General features: G+C 42.3%; 1 protein-coding gene across 2 annotated transcripts in view; it reads left to right on the forward strand.

Moving 5' to 3' along the window:
- Positions 1–397: 397 nt before the first annotated feature.
- The window catches only part of DCAF7 (DDB1 and CUL4 associated factor 7), a 28,485-nt gene continuing 7,986 nt past the window's right edge, over positions 398–20,896 (forward strand). The window contains exons 1-5 of one of the 2 annotated variants that reach the window (XM_019732919.2): positions 398–768; positions 15,896–16,054; positions 16,742–16,853; positions 17,251–17,369; positions 20,371–20,580. In XM_019732919.2, the coding sequence (XP_019588478.1) occupies positions 631–768; positions 15,896–16,054; positions 16,742–16,853; positions 17,251–17,369; positions 20,371–20,580 (738 nt within the window). In that variant the 5' untranslated portion in view covers positions 398–630. The remainder of the gene's footprint in view (positions 769–15,895; positions 16,055–16,741; positions 16,854–17,250; positions 17,370–20,370; positions 20,581–20,896) is intronic. The other variant, XR_002137458.2, reaches the window with a different exon arrangement.

The raw sequence follows: 20,896 nt of genomic DNA on the forward strand, positions 1-20,896 counted from the left end.
AGAAGCCGCTCAGAACAGCAGCTGCAGAGTGGAAGTCAAAGGAGGTTACACAAGAGGTTTCACTGTCAGAGATTTGGCCTAGAACTTGGAGGCCTACTACTCCGCCTCTATGCCACCCACGCCCCCATTCACCCGCACTGCGCCGTTATCTCTTTGACTGACATCTTTGTCAGCCAATGACCTTTGGGGCTGAGAAAGCGCCTGCCCCTTGGAATTGGGCGGTGCAAGTAATTGGAATGACAAACATTTACACCAATAGCGAGGAGGTTTCAAAAGCTACGGGTACAATAGCCAATGAGGATAAGGAACGGTTCTAAAGGACGTATCAAGCAGCCAACAGCCGGCGCCGCTGCGGGGGACGCGTGACTTCCGTCCCGAGAGGGCGGGGCAGCGTCTCAAACGGAAGGTGGTTATCGCCCGAGCCTTAGCAGTTTTGAAACTGGGGGTCGGGCTCGGCTGTCGTTGTCTGTCGCTGCGGCCCCGCTTCCGGGCTAGGCTGTCCCTGCCCGCCCCCGCCCCGCCTCCCTTCGGACCCCTGGGTCCCAGGCCCGACTCCCCCACCCGACTCACGCACCGCTTGCCGCAGCCCGCTGCCGACCCGGCCCGCACTGCGGCCCGGCCGCCGCTACCATGTCCCTTCACGGCAAACGGAAGGAGATTTACAAGTATGAAGCGCCCTGGACCGTCTACGCCATGAACTGGAGCGTGCGGCCCGACAAGCGCTTTCGTCTGGCCCTGGGCAGCTTCGTGGAGGAGTACAACAACAAGGTTGGTCGGGCAGGGCCTCGAAACTCAGCTGGTAGGGGGCGGGGGGAGCGGGCTCCTGGAGCGCGCTTTCCGGGCCGGACCCCCGGCCTCAGGACCCTCCTGCGGACTTGCCTTTAGCACCATGGAGCGGTTCCTCTAAGTCTCGTCCTGAGCAGAGGGTTTCATATTCGTTTCATTTAATCCTAGCAGCATTCCTGTATAGTCGGAGTGTAGTTAACCCTTACTCCCATTTTACCGATAAGGAAACAGAGGCACGATGTTGTGACTTGTCCGAGTCAGACATCTGTTTCGTGGCGGAAACAGGTCTCAAACCTGAGTTTACACCCAAAAACTATGCCATTTATCACTTCTATCTCCCTTTCTCCTGCCGCATTGCTTCAGTTGGGGGGCGGAGGAGGGAGGGATTACTGAAGGAAAATGCTGGCGTCTCAGTTGGTGGTCATTCACTCCTGGCTACACTCGATTTCTCTTGGCTGTTTATTGCGCAGACTTCCCCTCGCTCTTCTCCCACCCCCAGGTACTATTCTTGAGGATAGCCAGCCCCTCTGCTAGGATTGCCATTGCTGCCTTATTACCCTCCTCTTCAATGCGATCTTTTAAAAAAATCTTGGCCAATGGCCTTGATTTCACCACTGTTTTCTGAATTAAGAAGGATGACACTTGCCATATCTTTTCTTGGCTTTTTCATGCTAATGTAGATGTGTAATCCTGAGTAGTAAGTATCCGTCAATTTGAGAAGCCTTCATAGAAGCATCAGTAGCAAGGCGAAGCTTGCACGCTGGCAGTAAGTACAGCCTAAACTTGTTTTTGAAAGTTGTTGAATAAGTCAGTGGGAAGAATTTTCTGGCCTTTACCTCTTGATATCTTCCTTTTGTCGTATTAGAGTAAACGTTGTGATTGTTAGGGATCACAGCAATTGAAAGCCTTGGCTAGTGTGTTTAAAGCCAGTACTCCTGCTTGACAATGTGAACACCATGACTTAAGAATAAAACTGTGGACAGTGAAAGGACAAAGAGCTAGGCAATTCTGACCCCCAGTGTGTTGTAGGAAAGGGGTTCTGTAAAAAACATCTGAATAATGTAACTTTGTTTACAGTTCTTCAGGAATACAGCTGCTTCTCTAGTGTTAGGTCTTTGAAATCCCCTTGCCCCTTTGAGAAACCTATGACAGCAAAGGACTCGCGTTGCCCCCGACACTACACGTACACAGTTTACAAACAAATACCAGGGAGTGCATCCATTGAGGCCTACCTGATCTTGAAGTCCACCCATTACCCACAGAAAGCAGAGTCCTGGCAAGACAATTTTATTTTCTTTTTTCTGATGCCTCTTTCTTCCTGATGGCCGTAGTGGACAGCAGAGCTGGGAATGGAATTCATGGTTGTGATGTGGAAATCGCATTAGTATAATTAAGAGCACTAGAACTATTGTTTAAGGCAGGGGTGTCAAAACTGCAGCCCGCGGGCCAACTGCGGTCAGCAATCCATTGTTAATTGGCCCGCAAATTCCAAAAATATATTTAGTTTACTTAAATAAACCAAGTGAGGCAATACATACTTCACCTCGAGTGAGTGGCCCAGCTGTTTGTGTATTTTACCGCATATGGCCCTTGGTAAAAAACGTTGAAAAAAGTTTGGACACCCCTGGTTTAAGGATACATGTTAAAAAAAAAAAATGTAAACTATGTATTTCAAAGAGCTTGAGTCTTTTCACCCAAATAGATGTTTTTTTTTCCTTGCACGTTTTTCCAGGATTAGTTTGGGTAAGCAATAGTAATTACATTTCTAAGAGAGGACAGACTGACCCACAGTTAGGGTGCTGGTGAAATTAGTGGAGTAACTAGTGTCAAATCTCAGTTGCAGGAACTTTACCCCAAAGTTTGTACTTCCATTTAGCAACCGTATGAGAGCTCCTTTGTGCCAGGCTTACATGCACTGCGGCCTTAGTAGTATAATGCAAACTCATAATTCCAGTGGTAACAGCTAAGCAGTTAACTGTGTTTTCACGTGTGTGACATAGGTGATCAGCGTCTTAAAACTACTTTTGTGCCCCCACGTACGTAGGTCAGGGTTTGTAACGTGCGTACATGCATACCCTGGACACCTTTAGCAATCTGAAGCCAATAGACCTTTACTCATAATTATGTTTTCAAAAGCATCAAATACATAGGATTATGAAGGAAACCAATTGTGTTGAACTATAGTTATTAAAAACATTTTTTAAAAAGTGGTGATAGAATAATACGTAACTCGTTACACCATCCGGTGTAATTATTACTGTATTTTTGAAGTAGTGATAAAGGTAAACAGCATTTCAAGATGTTTAACAACTGTAATGTGATATGAAAAAAAATCAGTGGTTTGTATTTGTGACAAAGTCACAGGTATTCATGCTGCTGTGAGTAGGCACCTCCATTTGTAATTGAAAGAAATGCTAAATTTCAGCTAGTGGTTAGTAAAAATATGAATGTAATTTTCTAATTCAAGTTCGTAGACCCCAAGTTAAGAAATCCTGCTATAAAGGATCTGTGCCGAGGGGCTGGTGGGCAGCAGTAATTCTCAGGGTCAATTTTGGGAAAACCTTGACATGGCGGTGACAGGTGCCATAATTTGCAAGAATTTAAAAATTATTGGTTGGAATTTTCAGACCGTTGGTTCCTGCTTGCCCTCGATAGTGATTGCCAGCAGAGGACAAAATAAATGGACATAACAAATTAACATTGATGAAAAGCCCAGAAATGGTCTTTTTTACTGTGGAGACATTGACTATAAGAAAACACTGTTATAATTTTTAAAATTTTGTATTAATGTAATAATGTTTTCCTATAATAGGATTATTCCTAGTTTGATAGAATTAAATATGTTAGCATTTTGAGAACAACTTGACTTCCAGGTGTTCCATCATCTGAATAAATTTGGGAATCATTGCAGAGTAAAGAACCAGATTCTATCAACTACAACTGAAATTAAAAGTCCCATTCATGGGAATTGTGTTTTATGTTCTCTTTTTGTGATTTCTGTTGAGGGATACAGCAGCATTGGTGTTGGAGCAATGGTTCTCTAAGTGTGTGTGTGCGCGTGTGTGTGTGTCCAGGTGGCACTCTGAGAACATTACTCCAGAATTACCTTGGCATCACTGGCGAGAGGCAGAAATCTAAACTTTTTGCATCTACAAGTGCCTAAACATTGGTTCTGTCTTTTCATCCCATGAAGAAAGCTCTATTACCCGATAGCCTCCTGGAGGTAGCCTGGGTTGAGATCTCAGGCCTGCCACTTCCCAGTTTTGTGTGGTCTTGCACAAGTTAATCTCTGTGCCTCAGTTTCCTCATCTGTAAAACAAAGCTAATAATAATATTAAATGAGCTAATTTATGTCAAGGAATTCTGCCTGGCACATAGAAAGGAATTTAGAAATTTTAACTATTATTATTTAATCATCATTATCATACCTTAATTGAAATATAATCAAGAAGAATTATATGGATGCTACGTAATTTGACTTCTGAATTTTCCAGAGAGGAATCAGGACCTTGGGTGAGAAAGTTACCTTAAAAGGTCATTATGTTCATTCCTCTGCCTTTTTTTTTTTTTTTTTAAGATTTTATTGGGGAAAGGGAACAGGACTTTATTGGGGAACAGTGTGTATTTCCAGTACTTTATTGGGGAACTGTGTTTTTCCCAGGACCCATCAGCTCCAAGCCAAGTCATTGTCCTTTCAATATTAGTACATTTTTTGCGGGAAACGAGTAAACTCGTCATATCGCCTCTAGTTGGAACCGGCAAAAATTTTGCAAAGTAAATAAATAGAGACCTCTTTTTAAACTAAAACACTGAAAGTTTCATAGAAAAATATCAAATAGATTGAAAGATATGAATATTTTACGGAAAGTCTAATTTTGGCGAGAAAATGTCAAAAAAGCCCCGCGTTACGACGCGATTTGGCAGGAAAATGCCCGCTTACAAAGTGTTAGTTGTGGAGGGTGCAGCTCAGCTTCAAGTCCAGTTGCTGTTGTTTAATCTTTAGTTGCAGGGGGTGCAACCCACCGTCCCTTGAGGGAATTGAACCGGCAACCTTGTGGTTGAGAGCACGTGCTCCAACCATCTGAGCCATCCTGCTGCCTGGGAGCTCAGTGGCAGCTCAGTGGCAGCTCGTCATCTTCATTCTGGTTGTGGAGGGCGCAGCTCACTGGCCCATGTGGGAATCGAACCCGTAACCCTGTTGCCAAGAGTTCATGCTTTAACCAACTGAGCCACCCGTCCCCCTTCCTCTGCCTTTTAAAGACCCAAGGGAAAAAATTCACTTGATTCCTTTCAACCAAACCCATTTTGTGTTCTGGCAGCTTTTTGTAGTCAGACTCTGTAATGTGCTAGTTTAAGCCCATTTTCTCTTGTTCTACCAGGCTTAGGCACAATAACTCTGTTAGAAGAACTCAGATATTTCTCCTGAGTTTGGACAATATCTGTGGTAGTTAGACAGGTGATATTTCCCATTTTGTGGGGAAAGATGGGCAGCAACTCCTGGACTTCTTTACCACTTAGTTGCATGTTTCAGGGTTGGTTTTGAATAGAATTGGCAGAGTGATTGGGATTTATTTTGCTGTAATGTTAACTAGCTGACCACTTGTGCTTTAATATTTAGCATCTAGAAAACATTTTTGAGGTTGTGAAGAGAGACTGTAGGCATACCTGATGTTTTTTTGAAGAATAGTGTAGTGAATCTAGGTAAAGACCACCTTATACTTGAAATACACATGGGATGAATGCTTGCCTTGTCAGCCTGTGTTGATTTTGATTCCTCTGAGATTTTTTTTTAATGCAAAATTACTTTGTTGCATAATGATTTTGACTCTGGTATATAATTCTTCATATCTCAGTGTTTTTGGCAGCCCTTTAGGGTTCTCATTTATTTGCTCATTAATTCAACAAATATGTATTGAACATGTACACATATGTTTTAGGCACAGTGATGATGGTTGGTAACCTTCTGTAGTTTGTTAGCAGATGTGATATTGGCAGCAATAAAGAGAAAGTGTTTTCATACACATACAAGTATTTTTGATATTTAGAACATTGCAAGTGCAGTGCTCCATCAGTCCTTGGCAAGACTGTCAGCAGGGGAATTTAAAACATAAAACTCTCCTGGTTTTAACTTCCTCCTTTCTTTTTTTCTAGACAGTGAGAGGACTAATTTCTCCATAAGATCAAGTGGATAAAAGAGCTGCTTCTTTATTGCTTTTTGCCCTACCCTGGTTCACACAAACTTACTGGAAATTCTGGGGTTTGAAAAAGGAATGAACCTGTGTTCTCTAGGTAGTATGGCCTGCCTGAGGCCACGATGCCAGAGCTGATTGGTCAGCCTCTGAGCCAGCAGCTGAAGGGGTGTGTGTCAGAATTCATCTCAGAGTTTGACAAGGCAGGGTCTCTCTGCAGACATTGACCAGCAATAGTCAGGAATAGGCTTGAAGGGAGGACAAATGGAAAAGACCAAGAAAAGTGATTTATTCTCTCAGAATTTTGCTTTAACTGAGTTTGGTTATATTAACAATTGTGGGAAACTGTTCCACTGACTGGAGTGGTATATTGATTTGGATAACGTGGGGACTTTAAAAAAAATTACATGTATACACATGTATCCATATGCATCCACCTTCATGTTCTGGGACTAGCACTGTGAGTAATAAATGGGATACACAATTTCCTCCCTCTGGGAGCTTATACTAACAAGATAGACATGGCGTCCCTTAATTGTTTAAAAAAATACAAGGTATGGGTAATGTGAACAATAATTTTTGTTGTTATTCTTGAAAGTAATAAAAGTGGGGGCCGGCCTGGTGGCTCAGGCAGTTAGAGCTCCATGCTCCTAACTCCAAAGGCTGCCGGTTCGATTCCCACATGGGCCAGTGGGCTCTCAACCACAAGGTTGCCAGTTCAACTCCTCGAGTCCTGCAAGGGATGGTGGGTTCCGCCCCCTGCAACTAAGATTGAACACGGCACCTTGAGCTGAGCTGCCGCTGAGCTCCCAGATGGCTCAGTTGGTTGGAGTGCGTCCTCTCAACCACAAGGTTGCTGGTTTGACTCCCGCAAGGGATGGTGGGCTGTGCCTCCTGCAACTAGAAATGGGAACTAGACCTGGAGGTGAGCTGCGCCCTCCACAACTAAGACTGAAAGGACAACAACTTGAAGCTGAATGGCACCCTCCAAAACTAAGATTGAAAGGACAACTTGATTTGGAAAAAAGGCCTGGAAGTACACACTGTTCCCCAGTAAAGTCCTGTTCCCCTCCCCCAATAAAATCTTTTTTTTAAAAAAAAGTAATAAAAGTGAAAGTGAAGATGTAGTCATGCCTTTTAGTAGTAAATATTTTATATTACATATCTGTTCCTTAGGCGACATCTGATATAGTAATAGCCACACCTTAAAAATTAAAAATGCTCTTGCTTCACAGCCTTTCTTTTTAGGGGCATTTATTTCACATGGTGGGTAAAGTGTTGTGAAGCAATAGGTACGGAAAGGCAGTAGAGGTGGGAGATACAAGAAGTTGAGCAGGACGACAGGGAAGACCAGGGAGAAAAAGGCAGAAGGGCAACCTAAATGGTGACAATAAGATAAAGGCAGATAATTGTTTCTTATATTCCGACGAGGAATAAGGAAGGATGGCAGTGTAATGAAGGTCAGATGGGTATAGGAAGATGCTGAGAAAGGGTATTTGTGACTGCAGTTTCAAACTCAGAATAGCACAGTTCTCCAGAATAGGATTTTGATGGGCAAAATCAACAATCCTTTGGGACAGTGATAAGAGAAAGCAGAGGCTGGCAGAAGGGGCTTCTCCAGACCCCATTTGACACTTTGGGCAAGAGGGGAACTAAACTGTACAAGGAGACACAAATGTGTCATCTTTTCTAGAAGCATTAGACAAGGCAGGTTGAATGAGAGATTAAATTGTGAGTTTGGCAGCTCCTCATTTCTGTTGGCTGGAGAAATGTAAAGGCTTCATATATTTCTGCTAACATGGCCATGACCGCTCTCCCACAAAACCTTCGTGTCATCTAGGAAGAACTTGCCTCATTGAAAAGGAACTGGCACAGTAGCGATAGAAAGATACTATAAGAAAGGAGGGAAAAAATGGGAAACAAATGGCAGGTAAAGTACCTACCCTAGGAAAATGTTTTTACTTCAGTTGAAAATTAGTGGCCATTCCTACCACCATAAAGTCAAAGATCTTAAGAAAATGAAGAACTCTAAGCAGAGATAGGAGATCAGGTAAAATAAGGCATGATGACAGGAGAAAATGGAACGTCAGCACATAGAGCCCAGGAAAACATTGCAAGAGAAAACAGAAATTATCGCAGAATTATATGGAAAGAATAGAAATGAATACCAACTGCTGGAAACACAAGGCTAGGGAAGATAGATTGAGGAAATGAAATGGAAATAATTAGAAAAAAACAATAGATGCAGAAAATAAACACCATCTAACTTAAGTATAATTGATGTCCCTGAAGAAAATCAAAGAAATGAAACACAAAAACTCAAATGTGTAGTTCAAAAAGACTTTTATAGAAATAAAAATTTAAAGTAATGAGTTCAAACTATATCTCAAGAAAAACTGACACAGAACAATTGTCATTGAAACATTTCCTAGGAAAGTTTCTACATTTTAAGGGTGAAGAAAATCTTTTGGACATCCAGGCAAAACGATTAAGCCCTCTTGAAGAGGGAAGGAGAAATTAGGCTAGCCATATTTGATGACGGAAGGTAATGGAGCAATGTCTACAAATCTGCAACGGTTACAGATTGAACTACTATAAATACCTAAGAATACACTTAAGAGTATATAACATTTATCTGTTAGAAAAAGCATGCACTTTTTAAAAGATAACTCAGTTTATAAAAATTGACCATGTATTAAGAAAAAAAATTTTTTTAATTTAAGGGAAACCGACATGTTGGAAAAAATACTACATATCAAAACTAATGGGTTGATGAGGAAACTAAAGCCCACATATGCTAAGTGACTTGCTCAAAGTGACATAGAAGGTAAAAGCAGGGCCAGAACTGGAATACTTGTCTGTCTCTGTAGAGTCTTAAATATATACTGATGTCAAAAAAATTTTATGGGAAAAAAAGTGTTGAAAGAGTGGGGGACACTTGCCCTACCAGATTAGAATAAGCATACTGGAATTGGTGTAGTTACAGCCAGGGAGATTGGTGGAACAACATAGACTGTTCCAAAGCAGATCTAAATATATAGAGAGAAATGTAGTATATAAGATAGAACCTTAATTCACTGAGGGGAAAAAAGTCAGCAAACTGTATGGCATAATCATCTGGCAGGAAAATTTCATTGTATATGAAAATTCCAGGTCAAATATCTAAATGAAAAGTCCCACAAACAATAGTAGGAGAAAATTGACTGGCAAATTTGTACTGGGGCTGTGGGGGTGAGCAGAGGAAAAAGCCGTCTTTAAGTCACTCATTAAATTCAGCGTCCACTAAGGAAAAGATTGACAGATTACAGTACATACAAATAAAACATTTCTATATGAACAGGTACGCTGTGAACAAAGTCAAATGACAGGCCAGGGGAAAATATTTTCAAAATGTAACAGTAGGAGCTAATTTACTTAGTATGAAAGAAAAATGGACTAAGTATAAATAGCCAGTTCATAGGAGAAGCAATGCAAGTGATCAATAAACAGGAAAAGATGCTCAACTTCACAATAAGTTAAGGGAAATGAGAATTTGAATTTATGGTGTTATTTTTTTCTTTCAAATTTATAAAGATTAAGCTACCACTTTAGTGTTACTGACAGTATAGGGAATTGAACACCTTTCCATATGGCGGGTAGGAGTGTGAGTTGCTACAACCTATTTAGAAAGTACATCAGGATCTATTAAAATTTAAAATGCACATAACTTCTAATACTACAGTCCCACTCTTAGAACTTGGGCCTCCAGAAATAAACACAGAAGGACATAAGCACGTATGTCCAAGGCATAAAATATTGTGCATTAATTAAAAGAATGAGTTGGAACTACATACTGACCTGAAGGATGCCCATTATTTTGTTAAATAAAAAATAAGATTTATAGCATTGAATATAGCACCCCATTTTTCTGAAAGTTGAGGGGAAACTACATTTGTGTGTAAATATGTTTGAGCATAGAGAAAAGTATAGACGCACACTCACCATATTAATAATGTGATATATTGGGGATGGAAAGGGGGGAGTTATTAACTTTTAATATACCTATACTTTAATTTCATACAATGGTCATATACTTTATAATTCTCTTACAATTTAAAAGTACATTCAAAGACTAAAACTCAATAGAAAGATCGTTAAGATAGATAAAACTTGTAAGTCTGAGCAAGGAAATGATAGAGGATATAATGGTAAGGGGTTCAGGGTAAAATTTGCTGTCTAAAGTTTACCTCTCACCACCTTTCCCCTTTGGGGCTTCTTATCAAGGAAGTCGTATACAAATAAGAATAGCCAAAGGAGAAGTCTAGCCCCATTGCATCCATAGCTGAACAAGTGCCTCCATGGTAAACTGAGTTGGAAAAATGCAACTTGTTTTAAAGATTTTATTGGGGAAGGGGAATAGGACTTTATTGGGGAACAGTGTGTACTTCCAGGCCTTTTTTCCAAGTCAAGTTGTCCTTTCAATCCTAGTTGTGGAGGGTGTGGTTCAGCTTCAAGTTGTTGTCCTTTCAGTCTTAGTTGTGGAGGCGCAGCTCAGCTCCAGCTCCCTTGCAGGACTCGAGGAGTTGAACCGGCAACCTTGTGGTTGAGAGCCCACTGGCCCATGTGGGAATCGAACCGGCAGCCTTTGGAGTTAGGAACATGGAGCTCTAACTGCCTGAGCCACTGGGCAGACCCCACAGCTTGTTCTTAAAGCTTAAATGAGACTTTCTGCTTTTCCACTTCAAGGGCAGATCCAACCTGACCTCCCTAAGTTGAAGATGCAGAGAAGCTGGAGTGAAAGATGGTCGGACCCATTCTGAGCAGGCTGATTTGCCTATCGCTGTAGGAGCAGGCGTGCAAGTGCAAGAGAGCTCTCATGCCTGTCTAACATAGAGTGGTCAAGCCCACGAGTGAGACATGCCCACGTGCCTGACTCAGGCTTCAGCCAGTCAGTTTAGCAGTTGGAGCTAGTTAAGGGTGGGCATAGAAGAACAACTCCTCACCCTCAGAATTCTCCACAAGGGGAACAGGGGCAGAAATTCATCCTTTCTGTGGGCACAGCTGGACATAGGGAGTAGGGGGAGAGGAATGAGAATGCTATTAACAATTTTCTAAGACTAAAGTAAAAAGATCCAAATGAAAGTAAAAACTCTGCTTTAAGGGAAAACAGTACCAGACTTTTCTTAGGAGTAGAAACCATGAATAATTTAACAATCATGGAAGAATTGAAAATGTAGTTAAAGATCTGCTTCCAAAAAGGATCCACCCTTGGAGTTTTATGGGCTGATTTAACCAAAGGAAATCTGTAATAAATAAAGGCACAGTAGCCATCTGTAAGAGTCCTACAAATCAATAACGAAAATATACAACTCAGTAGAAAACGGGGCAAATGTTTTAAGTTGATGTTTCAGCATAATGGTGAAGAGCTTGGGTTGTGGAATGGGACTCCTATATATCAAATGCAAGACACTTAACCTCTCCTTTACTCAGTATCTTCTGAAAGAGGGAAGAAGTATGGCACCTACCTCATGGAGATGTTGAGAGGATTAAATGAGGTAATACATGTAAAATTAAGCTTGTAATGTTACTACGCATTTATACTTGGTCCATCATAAACACTCAGATATGAGCCATTATTGTTAATACGGAAATAAAAATAGTAAACAAATATGCTCGGCCTCAATAGTAAAATGGTGGTGAAATACCATTTTTCATCAATTAGCAAAAATTTAAAAGATTGATTATTTTCAAAGGTATGGGGAAATTGGCAGTTTCATATACTGTTAATGAAAGTGTACGTGGAATAACGTCTTTGCAAGCTATTTGACAGAATCTATTAATGTTTAAAATGTATGATGCAACAATTAACATTTCTAGCAATCTCTCCAATAGAGCATTTGCACACGTGTACAAAGTATTGTTTATAATAGCAAAACAATGGGAGACTTCGTCACTTTACTCTGTATTATATAAATATTCACAGAGAAGTTTCTTTCATCATTAAATTTTAAATGTCTGAGTATCTGAACAAAAATTGAGATGTGGGGGAAATCTGATTACTTGAAAGGCAACTTTTAGAAGTGAGTGTAGCATTTTCTCTTACAGTTTAACCTCACAGTGTTATCTGCATGGTTACTGAGAGAGATTTTGTCTTTTGTGCTCGCTGCCACATCCCCAGCACTTAGAACAGTGCCTAGCACCTGGTAGCCACTCAGTAAATATTTGTTGAATAAATACATGAATGAATGAAATATCTGGCCGAGAATCTATATGAGAGGATTAGTCTTTATTCTGCCCAGTGAACCCCAAAATTTAGCCTTGAATCCCTTCTTCCCCCCCCTCAAGGCTGATGCCAATTTTCCCTGTTCATCTGGAATCTTCCTTCTTTACATACTACTTTCTACAAAGGTTAAAATGTGAACTTTTTAATTCCCTAAAAACTATTCATTCAGTTAGAATCCCTCTGTGGCCATTGCTGGTTATGCCTTGCCATTTTCACTGTCAGTCACCACAGGACCTTAACCTTTCCCACCTGTTTCCTGCTGGGTGTCTAGACTGAGCTCCCTGCCTCCAGCCTCTTCCTGGATCCAGTTAGTCCTGCCCAGCGTTACCAGGCCTCAGACCCTGTTTCCCCGAAAATAAGACCTAGCTGGACCATCAGCTCTAATGCGTCTTTTGGAGCAAAAATTAATATAAGACCCGATCTTATATAAGACCCAGTATTATATATTGTATTACATTATATTAAATTAAAGATCCGGTCTTTATATTAAAATAAGACCGGTCTTCATATTAAAATAAGACCGGGTCTTACATTAATTTTTGCTCCAAAAGACGCATGAGAGCTGATGGTCCGGCTAGGTCTTATTTTCGGGGAAACACGGTAGTCCTACCGCTCCCTTCTCAGACACCTTCACAGGGAAAGGCTACCTCTGTCCTTAGCTTGCTTTCGGGCTGCGCAGCCTGCCCTTAGGCACATCTCCCCAGCCTCAGCTGTCCCACTCTCTCACATGGTTCTTCTCAAACAGGTTTTCTTGCTGCCGGCGAGGGGGTCATTTAGTTTGCCACTTTACTTAGTACATTTGGTTCTTCTGTCTGCCTGGGATGTCTTAGCTTTCTTTTTTGCCTGCCTAGAACCTTTCCATACACCTTTGAAGACTGATCAGATCCTAACTCCGCTTTTCCTTACTTGGTCACTTTGAATTATCACTTGTTCCTCTAAATTTGTCATCTGTGTTATAAATAAGCAGCTAATCATGTATTACCTTGTGACACCACTTTTATTGCTGTCTTAGGGCAGTGTCACTGTGTTTTAGGGCAGTGGGTTTTTTCTCCTTTTACGTTATCTCCCCCAACACGTTACATGATGTTTGAAAGCCTGTAGGTGTACCATAAAAATGAATATTTAGATTTAGTTTTCATATGGATGTTTTAAAGTCAGATATGGATGTCAAGATCTATAAATATACATAGAAAAACCTTTAAGAATCTCCAAAAACCTACTAAAACTAATACCTGGTCTGTTCAGTTGTTCGTGACAGGAGACAGACAGTTGGTATGGGTGTCATCAAAGCAGTGGACAAGAAGGCAGCTGGAGCTGGCAAGGTCACCAAATCTGCCCAGAAAGCTCGGGAGGCTACATGAATATTATCCCCAATACCTGCCACCCCAGTCTTAGTCAGTGGTGGAAGAACCGTCTCAGAACTGTTTGTCTCAATTGGCCATTGAATTTTTTTTTTTAATAGTTAAAAGGCTGGTTAATGATTACAGTGCATCATAAAACCTTCAGAAGATTTTGTGGACCATTTGGTTTTTTGTGTGGCAGTTTTTAAGTTACTTGTTTTTAAAATCAGTAGTTTTTAATGGAAACAACTTGACCAAAAATCTGTCGCATAATTTTGAGACCCATTAAAACAAAGTTTAAAGACACACAAAAAAAGAAACGATAACTTGACATCATCAAAATAAAATTTCTGTGCTTCAGAAAACTTTGAAAGAAAATGACAGAGTAGCCATAGACTGTGAGAAAACACTTGCAAAACATATTAACCAGGGACTTGGACCCAGAATATACAAAGAATCCTGAAAACTTCAATAAAGAAGAGAACAACCCAGTAAAAAATGAAGTGAAACTATTCTATATGGTACTGTAATGGTGATTACATGTCATTGTACATTTGTCAAAACCTGGGCATTGTACAACACAAAGACTGAACTCAAAGGTAAACTATGAACTTTGGGTGATGATAGCTCAGTGTAGGTTCATGAAGTGTAAAAACATTCCACTTGGATGCAGGTATTTTGCTAGTGGAGAAGGCTGTGCATGTGTGGGGGCAGAAGGTATATGTACTTTCTGCCCAGTTTGTGAATCTAAAAATGCCTTTTCAAAACAGGGCAAAATATTTTAATAGACTTCACCAGAGAATAAATACAGATGGCAAATAAGCACGTGAAAAGATGCCCAGTACCATAAGTTACTGAGGACATGCAAATTAAAAGATTACTGCATGCCTACTAGAATGACTTAAAAAGGAAAGCTGGCAATACTAAGGGTGCGGAACCCGTGGAACTCTCATGTGTATTTCTAGTGTGAATGCAAAATGACAAAACCACTTAGAAAACGGTTTGGTAGTTGTTGTGGTTTTTTTAATAAAGTTAAACACATATTTACAATATGATCTAGCAATCGCTCTCTTAGTTGTTTATCCAAGAGAAAGGAAAGCCCCAAACTAGAAATAACCCAAAAGTTCATCAACTGGTAAATGGATAAATTGTAGTATTTCCACATAGTACAGTATTGTTCCGCAATAAAAAAAGACATGGATGAATCTCCAGAGCATCATGCTGGAAGCAGCCAGTTGCAAAGACTCAGTACTGTATGAGGCCATATATAGCATTACAGAAAAGGCAGAACTATAGATCAGGAATTGCCTGGGGCTAAGGCTAGGGGATCGACTACAGAGGAGCCCAGGAGAACTTTTTGGGATGGAAATGTTCTACATCTTAATTATTATGGGGGGTTACACAACTGTATACATTTGCTAATGTGTGCATTCCAAATCATTGAACTGTACACTTGAAGTGAGTGAATTTTATTGTATTCAACTGAAATAGAATTGTTTAAAAAAAAGAAAGAAAAAAAGACTCAAGTCAGAAAGACAAGAGTGGAAGAAATTCTGTTTTTCTGCTGTATGGTTGGTTAGTACTTGTCTTCTCATTACGGAGCTGTACCAAAAATTTCCCATTCTATCTTCCAGTTGGTTCATAAGCAAATGTATACTGAGTAGCATTTCCCATTGAGCCAGATTGAGTTTGACAGCAAAGAATGGAAGTCAATATTGGTATTGACTCAGGAAAAGTGGTGAGAACCAGGGAACTTTCTCATCAATGGCACCCTTTTTTGTTTTTTAGCCAGTTGGAGTGGTTTGGGTTCTTGAATGCTGGGTTGACACCTTTATGTGTAAACATGTTATTAGCCAGTGGGGGGGAGGGGGGGTTAGTTGTATGGGACTGCTCAGGGTGTTTGATATTCCTGGCCCCTGGGCGCTGAATACCCACAGCACTTCAAGTCAGTGCAGTAACTAAAACTACCTTGTCAGATGCCTCAGGGGTGTGGGGGAAGGTGTAACCTGCTGGGCAGATAATGCAGTTCTGTGGTGTTGGCTCAAGAGTTCAGGAGCTGGAATCAGAAAACCTGTATTCAGATTTTGTTTCTGCCTCTTAGTAGCTTTGTAATGTTGACTGTAACTCAACCCCTCTGAGTCTGGGGTTCCTCCTCAAGCAGTGAGGTGTTGGACTGGGCGCCCCCTCTGTAATAGTTGTGACTCTGCAGTTAAGTGCAGTACAGGGTCAGGACTCCCGTCACCAACCAGGGATCTGACGTATCTGACACTGCTGCAGAAAAACAAGTGCTTACATGGCTCGATTTTGTTGTGTTACAGGTTCAGCTTGTTGGTTTAGATGAAGAGAGTTCGGAGTTTATTTGCCGAAACACCTTTGACCACCCGTACCCCACCACAAAGCTCATGTGGATCCCTGACACAAAAGGCGTCTATCCAGATCTCCTGGCAACAAGTGGTGACTATCTCCGTGTGTGGAGGGTAAGCAGGTGCTCGGTTAGCAGCCAGATGGATGGCTTTCTCCCCGTCAGCTGTCAGTAGCAGCATGGAGGCAGAGAACAGACTGGGGTTGGTGGCAGCGGGTGCCGTTGCAGCCCGCGAGAAACAAATGCTAGCATATCTGGAATGACCTTGTTTGGCTTAGCAGATTTCCTACTGAAGCCAAGATTCCTTGAAGTCCCGCTGCTGGCTGCAGTCGGCCCTGGAAACTCGAGGCTCAGTTAACCTAATATAACCTTCTGTGGGGGTGGGGATACTTGAGGCTTTTTATTCTGTTTACAGCCAAGATATTTTTCAGTAAATTAAACAAAATACCAGGCCACTGATTCTAGTGAAGTATGTGTGTGGATTATGGAGCGTCACCTCCCCTCTCAGCTGAGCTCATTGTCAGTGGCATCTCCTATAGCCTGGGAGGCTTAGTGTCCAGCCAGGCTACCAGCCGGGTTGAGCAAGGTGAGAAAACCTCTCCTCTAGGAAAACTTTGGAATACTTCGCTGGGCTGAGGAGAAAGCTTGGAAGGAAGTAGCATTCAGGGAGTTCTGGGTTTTATTACTCTTTATGAAAAAAAATGTTCTTCCCCCGTGTCTTATATTCACTAAGGTATTGTTTAAATAGGGCTTTAAAGGTTTTTTGTGAAGACTAGCTGATTTTAAAAAATTGTTCTTTTAGGTTGGTGAGACAGAGACCAGGCTGGAATGTTTGCTGAACAATAACAAGAACTCCGATTTCTGTGCCCCTCTGACCTCCTTTGACTGGAATGAAGTGGATCCTTATCTTCTGGGTAAGGGAGTGAGGAGGACAGATTCCAGTTTGAAGAAGCCAGGATACATTTTTCAGATATGACCCTGGGCCAGTTTTTACCCAGGGTCCTCAGGTACACGCATCATCCCAGAATGGGGCCAAGTGGGAAAGAGGCTAAATATGGAATGTGGTTATTAATTCCTCGTATGGAGTTGAGCTTCCCATCTGTGTATATCTTGTCTCTTCAGTCAGAGTCTAAGGTCCTAGGGTAAGGACTGAACACTTGGCTCTTTTTGGCTCTCCTGGTACCCTGCTTTTGCTGGGAAGTGTTCGTGGCATGTAATCTCCTGGGCTGAACAGGCGAGTAGGCACAAGGAGAGACGCTTGCACAGGAACCTCTCTCCTGTCAGCCACTGACTTGCACTGGTTGTTTCCAGGTACTTCCAGCATTGATACGACTTGTACCATCTGGGGACTAGAGACAGGGCAGGTGCTGGGTCGAGTGAATCTTGTGTCTGGCCATGTGAAGACCCAGTTGATCGCCCATGACAAAGAGGTAAGGATGCTGTTTTTGTTCTGCTTTCCTCGGCTGCTTCCTGTGCCTTCAGTGTGGGGTCACGCTGTCCTCTCACCGTTTAGCAAATGAGGTGGGAAATCAGAATGCTCACATCGTGTCTCAAATGAAAATAGTAATGTGTCAAAACAGTGGAAAACAGCACTGTTATAAAGGAATGCCTTTTTGGGGGCTGATATAAACAACTTATTCTACAGTCTATCGTTTTTCTTTATGTGCCAGAGATTGCTGTTTTTCAATAATGAAATCTCTTATAGACAAACTTGGACCTGAGGTGATTAAAAATTAATCTTAGAGTAACACTTATCTTGAAATACATATATTTGCTTTTTGGTGGGGAGGGGTGTGGGTGGCGGAGGGAAATTTCCTGGCAGACGAACCTTAATTCATCAGTTTTTCTCTAAACTTGTTTTATGAAATTCTATAGTGTGTTCACTTAATACTTATACTTTTAAAACTATTTGGAATGGAATATGGTTTATCTTGGTGGTGATGTTTCTCCTGTGTTTATTGCAAATGCCGTGGAGAGCTATTTGTGATTGTTTTAATCAAAGTGTTCTTCCGAGTGATTTTGGAAACTGGTCATAAATCTTTTCCCCAGGAGCCTCTGCGTGCTCCTGGGACTCTGCGTTCCTGTGGGTAGTGTTTCCTCATCTCTTCTACATTACCCTGCACAGCGAGGAGTATGAATGTCTGTACAGATAACAAAGATGCCGTGACCTGGGGCAGAAACTTGAGGTTGTCCGCAGAATGGGAAGTTGGCGACCAGGTTATCATTCTTAGTAAGGGGTTGTTCTTTGGCTTTCTGTGCTCCTAAGGGTAAGATCTGTTACAAGACTGCTGGACTTGGCTGCTGCTGAACCAAGGGGCAAAGGAAGAGTTTGTCCTGCAGAGAGGACCAGTAAGGAACTTCTGGAAACCCTCTTGGCATCAAGTGGAACAGGTTGCTACATTTTAGTTCTGTGACAATTAAGCCTGCTGTTCTCTGTCTGAGTCCAGTGCAGAAAACCAGAACTACTCTAAGTATGTAAATAGGGGATTTAACCCAGGGGATTACTTACACAGATGATAATAAAGCCGAGAAGCCACACTGGCAGCTGTTAGGTTATCTAGAAAACAGGAGCACCAGGAAGCTGTGCTGCCTATCGGCCAGCAGGGTGACTGGCGCCCAGGGCTGAGATTAAGCGGGAAAAGCTACACCCACAGGGTGGCCCGTTCGCTCAGTTGGTTAGAACGTGGTGCTAATATAATAACACCAACGTTGCTGGGTCCATCCCCACGTGGGCCACTGTGAGCTGCACCCTCCTTAAAAAAAAAAAAAGCTAGAACCATGGAGGGGACACAGCCATTGCCAGAGACGCCTCAGGGAACAGAGAAGGGGAGGAGAAATACCTTAGCTTCTCCCTACCAAAGGGAAGAGCCAGGAATGGATTTTAAGAGCAAACAGGCCCTGGACCAGCACCTTGGCCTTGAAGAAATGAACCTGAGGACAGTTGCTCTGAGAGAAATAGTGATACCTCCTAGCACCTTTGGTTTTTCTCTGTCTCTCTCTGTCGAGGTAAAGACTTGTTTGGAGGCTTCATTGCTGCCTACCAGGTTGGTATGGAGGAGGGCAGCGTATACCTGGGTGTTGTCACCTTCCCCCGGTTTATGATGAAATACACTGGAACCCTGATGAAGGAGCAGTCAGTTAAAATGGAGAGAGCTTTACATACTCAGCCACACTGCCCACGGCACCTCATCGCTAGTGATGCCCGTTCCTGGGAGTTACCGAGCTGGCCCCATGGGCTGCTCGTATTGATAAACACACCCCCTCCCTCACACAGCTGGACAGTGCTGGACAGAGCCTTGATCTGTGGGGCCTCCTTGTGGGGACCCGCCCAGTTCCCTTTTGAACCATTCCTAATTCCTACCATAGAAAGAGAAGTGTAATTTCTTCATAGTCAGCCAGAGAAATAGCAATTTATGAGGCTGAATAGAAATAGATGCTCATTTGGCAGTGTCTCTGAGTAGGCAGAACCTCAAGAGGGCTGGACTCGTGGTATTTAGTGAGCGATTCCTCTCATATCTCTCCAGAAGTCAGCTGTTATTAATCTTGAGCCCAGAAGATGGGTTTTGTTTTTCTTTCCTTTGTTTTTCTTTTTCAGTTTGTTTCTCTCTCTCTCTGTTTGTCGGGCTCTGGCTTTGTCTCTCCATCCCTTTGTTTCTCTGAAGCTCTCTGTTGCTCTCTGCCTCTCTTTTTTCATAGACATTGGTCATTGGTGTGCATTGTTTGTATTAAATGATACATTCAGAAGACAATGATTCAAAACCTAAATTGATTCATTATGAATACAGACCAACTAGGAGAAGAAACAGAGCGTGTCCTAGGACGAGAGAATAATCCTAAGCTTCTTTGTGAATATAGGCCACCTGAGCCTCCCGTGCTTCAAAACTGCTATTACTTCTTTCTTGCGAATGAGTATCAGGGTCCAGATTTCACGGCAGAACCAGCCTGGCTGCTGTTAAGTGGCCACAGGAAGGCTGCTTCCACCTCTTAAATCAATGATCTTGGCCTTAACGTGGTCTTGTATCTGCCTCTGATCACACAAAAATGAAAGCCACCAACATCCAGGAAATAAATGTCTCAGTCTTGTACCATGGCAGAAGACAGCCACTGGCTCTGTGTCCAGACATACAGAATACTTGCTCAGAGTTCCTCGTGCTCTGTTTGTCAGCAGTGTATGTGTTTTTTGTTTTATTACAGGAGTTGAAGGAAGACTTGGAAAGCAGGAATATGGGAAGAGAAGAAGCCAGTCAATTTCTGTAGCAGGGTGATCTTCACTTTTGGGACTATTGTTGATATTATAGCTCTGTTTGGCTTTGTTTACCTCCTCCTGTGTCATGAGCAGGGTTTAGATGAACTAGGGATAGCAGAGTTCCCTGCTATCGGAAGAGGAGGTAATGGATTGGAATCTGACTGAAGCATCTTATTCACCCACAGGTCTATGACATCGCGTTTAGCCGGGCTGGGGGTGGCAGGGACATGTTTGCGTCTGTGGGCGCTGACGGCTCAGTGCGGATGTTTGACCTCCGCCATCTAGAACACAGCACCATCATTTACGAAGACCCACAGCATCACCCTCTGCTTCGCCTCTGTTGGAACAAGCAGGACCCTAACTACCTGGCCACCATGGCCATGGATGGAATGGAGGTGAGCACCTGACCTCAGTCTGAAGGCCCTGCCACCCAACTCCAGTCCTGCTGAGTATATCTGGAACAGTGGTTCCCAGCTGGTGGCATTTTTCTCCCCGGTGCATTTTTGGAGACAGTTTTGGTTATCCCAACTCGGGGAAGAGGCAGTGCTACTGGCATCTATGGACTGAGGCCAGGAATGCTGTTAAACATCCCACAATGCACAGGACCGCTGCCCACAACAGAGAATTATCTGACCCAAAATGTCAATAGTGCTGAGATTGAGAAAACCAAGGACAATGTGTTAAGAAATTTTAATGCTTGGAGAGGTGAAA

Source organism: Rhinolophus sinicus, linkage group LG15, assembly GCF_036562045.2.
Source record: "Rhinolophus sinicus isolate RSC01 linkage group LG15, ASM3656204v1, whole genome shotgun sequence".
Taxonomy (NCBI): domain Eukaryota; kingdom Metazoa; phylum Chordata; class Mammalia; order Chiroptera; family Rhinolophidae; genus Rhinolophus; species Rhinolophus sinicus.